The 6,000-nt window shown below is 39.5% G+C and overlaps 2 protein-coding genes and 1 non-coding gene across 3 annotated transcripts in view; 2 read left to right on the plus strand and 1 right to left on the minus strand.

The window, feature by feature from the left end:
* LOC102890387 overlaps window positions 1–1,868 on the plus strand; it is a 36,017-nt gene extending 34,149 nt beyond the window's left edge. The window contains exon 12 of the mRNA XM_015599867.2: window positions 1,537–1,868. Within this exon, the coding sequence (XP_015455353.1) occupies window positions 1,537–1,541 (5 nt within the window). The 3' untranslated portion in view covers window positions 1,542–1,868. The remainder of the gene's footprint in view (window positions 1–1,536) is intronic.
* Window positions 1,869–1,965: 97 nt separating this feature from the next.
* Window positions 1,966–2,084, plus strand: LOC112474193. The gene has a single exon (XR_003044301.1). It is a non-coding gene; the product is annotated as a 5S ribosomal RNA (ribosomal RNA).
* An 868-nt stretch (window positions 2,085–2,952) lies between these two features.
* The window catches only part of ENTPD1 (ectonucleoside triphosphate diphosphohydrolase 1), an 80,960-nt gene continuing 77,912 nt past the window's right edge, over window positions 2,953–6,000 (minus strand). The window contains exon 10 of the mRNA XM_025042332.1: window positions 2,953–5,677. Within this exon, the coding sequence (XP_024898100.1) occupies window positions 5,471–5,677 (207 nt within the window). The 3' untranslated portion in view covers window positions 2,953–5,470. The remainder of the gene's footprint in view (window positions 5,678–6,000) is intronic.

A 6,000-nucleotide genomic window follows, 5' to 3' on the forward strand; every position in this document is an offset into this window, starting at 1 on the left:
CTAATATACCCCTGATCCCAAGTTTTCAGAAAGAGATAGGTCACAGATCTTGCCCCCAAAGAGCTTAACCCAGACACTGAATAGAATGGTCCGAATGCTCTACTGGAAGCCCAGGTAAAGAAAGGGCTGTGGTAGCACAGGGAAGAAGCAGTTTATTCTACCTTGGAGATTTAGAGAAGACTTCACTGAAGGAGCATTTGAGCTGAGCATTGCAGGTAGAGTGGGGCAAAGGTAGTTCAAGTTTAGCAAATAACCTGAACGGTGTCAGGTGAAAAATCAGGCATGGATCAAAAGACTGAATGTCCGTTGGAGAGTTTAACCTAATTTGTAGGCGATGGAAAGCCTCCAACACTTTTAGTTGAAGAGCAATGTGATTAAACCTACTTTTTATAAAGACGAATCTGGCACTAATAGATTGGAGACAAGACCACCATTCCGGGTATCAGGTCTTTACTGGAGAGATAACAATAAGATTGGGAAGGAGAATCCAAATGAAACATATTGCAAAGGCAAAATTGGCAGGTCCTGTTGAAGTTGATTCTGATCTTGGTCACTTAAGGAAATGGTATTAATCATGATAAAATGCAGGAGAGGAGGGCAGGTTTAGGAAGAAAAGTAAAGTTCAGTTTAGGTCATCCTAAATACACTCTAATCCCTGCATAGCTCCCAAGATTTTCCTCCTCCTCTTCTTAGACTATAAGGAGTAATGTTGTTTCTTAGGTGACTGTGTCTCACTTGTCATTGACTCATCCATGTTCTCTGGTGAGCTTTCTTATTCAATATATAGACAAAAAGAATATAAAAACAAAAAGTCAACTCAGGTGCTGATGAGGGTGATGCCATCATTTGTATCATCGATTTAAATTTATAAATTATTTAAAATAGATAAATGCAAAAGGTATAGCAATGCTTTTTACCACGTGTACATTCTTTTTAAAAGCCACTTTTCTAAAGAAAAGGCTCTTGAGACACTCCTTTCCCCATTATTAAAAAACCCATTATACCTGTTCAGTTGTATTAGATTAATGTGCACATAAAAACCTGGGTAGTTAACTATATTGTTCTAAACATATAAAATAAGGAAAATAAATAGATGCATGGTCTCTTAGGAAATCTACCATTTTAGAATGTCGGGCTAATTTGGGAGCTGCTGAGCATCCTGGGTTAAGGCCATGGAAAGAAGTTGCAGACCGATGTCATCCTGGAAGCAATGACATATTTTTAAAAGAATATTCCTTGGCAAGATAGATTGTAATTTACAGCAAACACACTTTACATTTAATTGTATTGGTTAATGAGACACTGTGGTAGATTGAATCCTTATGCCCAATGCTTCACTCCTGTGTTAGAATTAATCATCCATGTCCTTTGTCATATGACTTTGCCATTCCTCCCAGTGTTTTTCCAACTTGCTAATGTTAAGGTTGGTCATTTGACTTATTTTGGTCAATAGAATATGATTGGGGGCTCGTCCTGGCCAAGGCCTTAAGAGGCATTCTGTGTTTCCTCTCACTCTCTTGTGCCTCTACCATTCAGCATGAGAACATGGCTCAGGAAGCCACCAGACAAGGAGAATGTGAGACACATGGAGCAGGCCTGAACCTACTGCCTGAAGTAGAACTACCCAGCTGACTTGCAGACCCATGAACATGAGAATCAGTGTTTACTATGGTAAGCCACTGAAACTTTGAGGTTGTTATCATAAATTTTAAAATTAAAACCATCACAAACTGAAACACATGGTTAATGAGCACAGCTTACTAGGAGCAACTGTAGCAACTATTAAAATCTGAATTGGAGAGGGACCACACCAATTTGGGTGAAATTCTTTCAAACTGACAATAAATGAAAATATATTTTAATAGTAATTTTACTGTTTTATGGTAAACTTTGCTCTGTGAGCTATTAAGGGATTTATCTTTAATATTTGTATATACATTTTGACTATAAATTATGAGCATCAGTGTCTATGGCCATGCCACCCTGAACAAGCCCGATCCCGTCTGATCTCAGAAGCTAAGCAGGGTCGGGCCTGGTTAGTACTTGGATGGGAGACCATCTAGGAAGACCAGGTGCTGTAGGTGTAAAAAAATAAAAAAATAAGGAATCGTAAGCTGACAAGATCCTTGCAATCTGTGAGGTCAACCAAGGGTTACCTCGCCTAAAAAAATATATATATGAGCATCGAAATTATCTTGTATTATCTTTGGATCCAGATTAAATTTTCCAAGTCTTTCATCAGGCACATTGGCCTGAATAACAGACATCTGTCTTCACAAAAAAGGCAAAAGAACCTGAGAAATAAAGTGAAATTCAGAGCTAGGATCTTAAAAGCTTGTTTAAGAATAATGGTAAACTTCATATATAATAAATAATGCAAGAATGTTATAGCATCTATAACTGTTTTTTAAAAAAATCCTCCCTCAAGAGAAAGACAAAGAATTATTGCCTGAGTCCTTTTAGCTTTGAATGTATTTTTAGACCTGTGCTGTCCAGTATGGTAGCCACTAGTCACATGTGACAGTTGAGCACTTGAAATGTAGCCAGTGCTGATTAAGATGTGCTGTAACATCTCATTAATAACGTTTATATTAACTACATGTTGAAATGTTAATATTTTGGATATAGTCACTTTATTAAACTCTCCTTAGTTACCCAGTTTTATTGTACCATATTTTTCTTACAGAGATCTTGACCGATGCAACATTAAAATGAAGTATACTTTTAAAAGTTATTTATATCACATTTTATATTTCTTGTTAATGTGAAACTTTTATATTTCTCTTGTGCGCACTGCACTCTCTCTTGCTCCCTCTCTCTCTCTCTCTCTCTCTCTCTCTCTCTCTCTCTCTCTCTCTCTCTCTCTCTCTCTCTCTCTCTCTCTCTCTCTCTCTCTCTCTCTCTCTCTCTCTCTCACACACACACACACACACACACACACACACACCCTAATTAACTTCACTTTTTTTGTCCATAGAAATAACCACTTCTGATTTTTACCCCTTTGGGTTCATAAAGTTTCCCACTTTCTAAGGGAATGGGGTCACCAGAACCAAATTTGGGTGAAAGTCCAGAAAAAAATGGTAATCATTTACAACCAGTGAGAAATCCAATGTTAAAACTGATTGATAGTAATCAACTTTATTTGGCTTTCCTCATCCAGAATGGCCCAAAGAAGATTTCTGGATGTGTCTCAAAACCATCTTTCTCGCCAACAGGAATAAGATTAGGTTGTACTTGCCGATCATCTCCATGATTTGAGATTTATAAGTGGAGTTTGGCTCTCAAATTCCTTAAAGAATTTTTTTTTCCATCATTATCAACTATTTATTTGATGCTGAACTGCTGTTCAGTGAGCAAACAGTAAAGAAGCCAGGAGTATGGGAATCATAGATTAGCATCATACGGCACATTTGTTACCGTGCGAAGTATACAAACAGAGTGTCACACTTACCATTACAGCCTCTGTGAACTTAAAGCAATATTAAGTCACAAGTCCATCAGGAAACAGGTTATCTGTCTACTTTCCTTTTCACCATGCCCATAAGCCCTGTATTCATGCAGAGCTAAGTGCATGCTTAGAAGTTATAAGGAGGCAATCTAGAAGTATATTTGAGAGAGAAAATAATGATTAAGTGCATGCCAGGCTTTAGCTCAGCCATTTGAGCAAGTGACTTAACCTCTCTGAACCTCAGTTTCTGTTTCTGTGAAGAGGAATGGTAGTACCTACTTACAGATTGTTGTGAGGGTTAAATGAGAAAATGAATGTAATGCACTTGGGCACACAGCATAGTACACAACAAATGCTCAATAAGTACTGACTACACTAATATAACCAACTACCACTAGAAGGAGTTTAAACATGTCCTAATTTGGCTTCTCATTCCCAATCAAGGTACAACAAGTTCAATTGTATCAGAAAAGAAAATGTTCCTGTCCACAGCTTTATTAAGCTTATATTCACTTGGATGTCGTCAACAGTGACTTGATTATTCAAGAGATGTAGGGATATTTGACATCCTGTTTGTGGGAGAGATTGTCCTCCTCCTCTCCTCCCCCTGCCCTCTACCAGACCAGCAGTCAATCCCCAGATACAGAGATGGAGAGCCTGGGGGAAGGTCAGAGTAACACATCACCACTCTGTCCTGCTCAACAGGTAACTCTTGTAGCATTTCTTAAGGGAAGAAGGTACAGGGTCTCTTAATATTTTCATCACAAGGTCGTAGCTACAAAATATTCCGTGGGATAAGTAAATAGAACTCATACTTATATGTCAGGGGTAGCATCAACATTTTAAGATCTGGTTCCTGGCACATTTTGATGTGTAAATACCACGACTGTGAAAAGACACACCATTCTACACTAATGCAGCTCTCTCATTAAAGTAAACCCTGGGACAATAAGACATGGCATGGCTTTAAAACGCAATAGCATCTTTGTAGTGCAGTTGATTAGCATATTTGGCTATTAACTGAAAGGTAGGTGGTTTGAGCCTACTCAGGAATGAATGGTCTTGTCTCTAGCCAATTTCTTGGTGATAAAAATACTCGGGAATTAGATAGTAGTGATGGTTGCACAACATTATGAATGCACTAAATGTCACTGAATTGTACGTGTTATAAGGGTGAATTTTATGTTATTTGAATTTTACAACAATAAAAACAAAACCCCGATATATGCAGTGAAGGATGCATTTTCCCAGCCCTGTGTTGTAACTATATATTTTTTCCTGGCATGTATATACCTACCATGTAGTGTGCCCTGATATCTGAATGCCTATATGTACATCAGCTTTTTAAAAATCTCTGATCTGGGTGTTCCTCTCTGTAGCATTTTGGCATCACCCAGAAATATGTGATTCACTCACATCCCTGTTTCAGATTAGAGTAAGTATTGTATTAACCACACAAGCACATAAATTCCATTGCAAGACTCTTTGGCCCTAGCATATATTTGCCTAGTATAGAAAATTCTCCTATGCAAAGGGCAGGCTGAGAATGGGATGGGTGTCTGCCCTCTCCAAAGGCATTATATGGCTTTCTTAATAAATGGGAAATGAGAGAGAAAGTGTCTGAAAGAATACAGCTGAGATTCTTCTGTAGCCAGCGCAACTTCTCAGCACAGGACTCAGGACTCTGTTCTTCTGGACAAAGTCAGTATTGGTCATTTATAAAGTAAAGATGAAAAGTGGTAGGTTTTTAAGACCTATGCCGAGCACAGAGTACAAAACAGAAAGAGGGAGTTGGGAAAGGCAAGATGAAAGAGACACTGTCTGCCAGGAAGTCCTTGAGGCAGAAGGTGGTGAATATCTCCCAAGGAAAGGCTTCAGCAAAGCCAGGGAAGCTTCATGTTGATCAAGACTGGCCTTGGTGAGCAAGGAAGGATGATGACCTTGTGCACTACTGTGGAGGAAAGTGCTCCCTGGGCAAGTTTTTTCCTCACTCCAGCCAGCAGATTTCAGCTGCTCCTGCTATACCACATCTTTCCAGAAATACGAAGGCTGGCGAAAGACGAGCAAGCTTGTGATGACCACTGCGACCAGGATCAGGGAGAAGAGGACCATGAGGAAGACATAGGTGGAGTAGGAGAGAGGTGCAGACAGTGGCTGCTCAGCTGGGATCCTGTTGGTCAGGTTCAGCATGTAGCCCAGAGTCCATCCCACATCGCTGTTCTGGATCTGCAAACAGTGAGGAAAGTGTTGTTTCTGCTCTGAGGACTAAACGAGCTTTCATGCCACCCCGTCCATAACACTGAGCAAACAGGAGGTGGAGAGCACCACATTCAGTTCGCTAAATGGATTACCTCTATGTTCTAAACTGGGAATTTGGTTGTGGGGAAACTGGAGCAGAAACAAGTGATTAAGAAGGAGAGTTTGGAGCCCTGCTACGATATTCCCAAAATTCAGAGAAGAATTTGGTGATAGATTGCCCAGTTCTCCTACCTAGAACTTAAATAGGCCTTTGGAGATTTGTGTTCCTCTTTTGTTGTGTGAATGGGGGC

This window comes from Pteropus alecto, unplaced genomic scaffold (assembly GCF_000325575.1).
Source record: "Pteropus alecto unplaced genomic scaffold, ASM32557v1 scaffold88, whole genome shotgun sequence".
In the NCBI taxonomy this organism is placed as follows: Eukaryota; Metazoa; Chordata; class Mammalia; order Chiroptera; family Pteropodidae; genus Pteropus; species Pteropus alecto.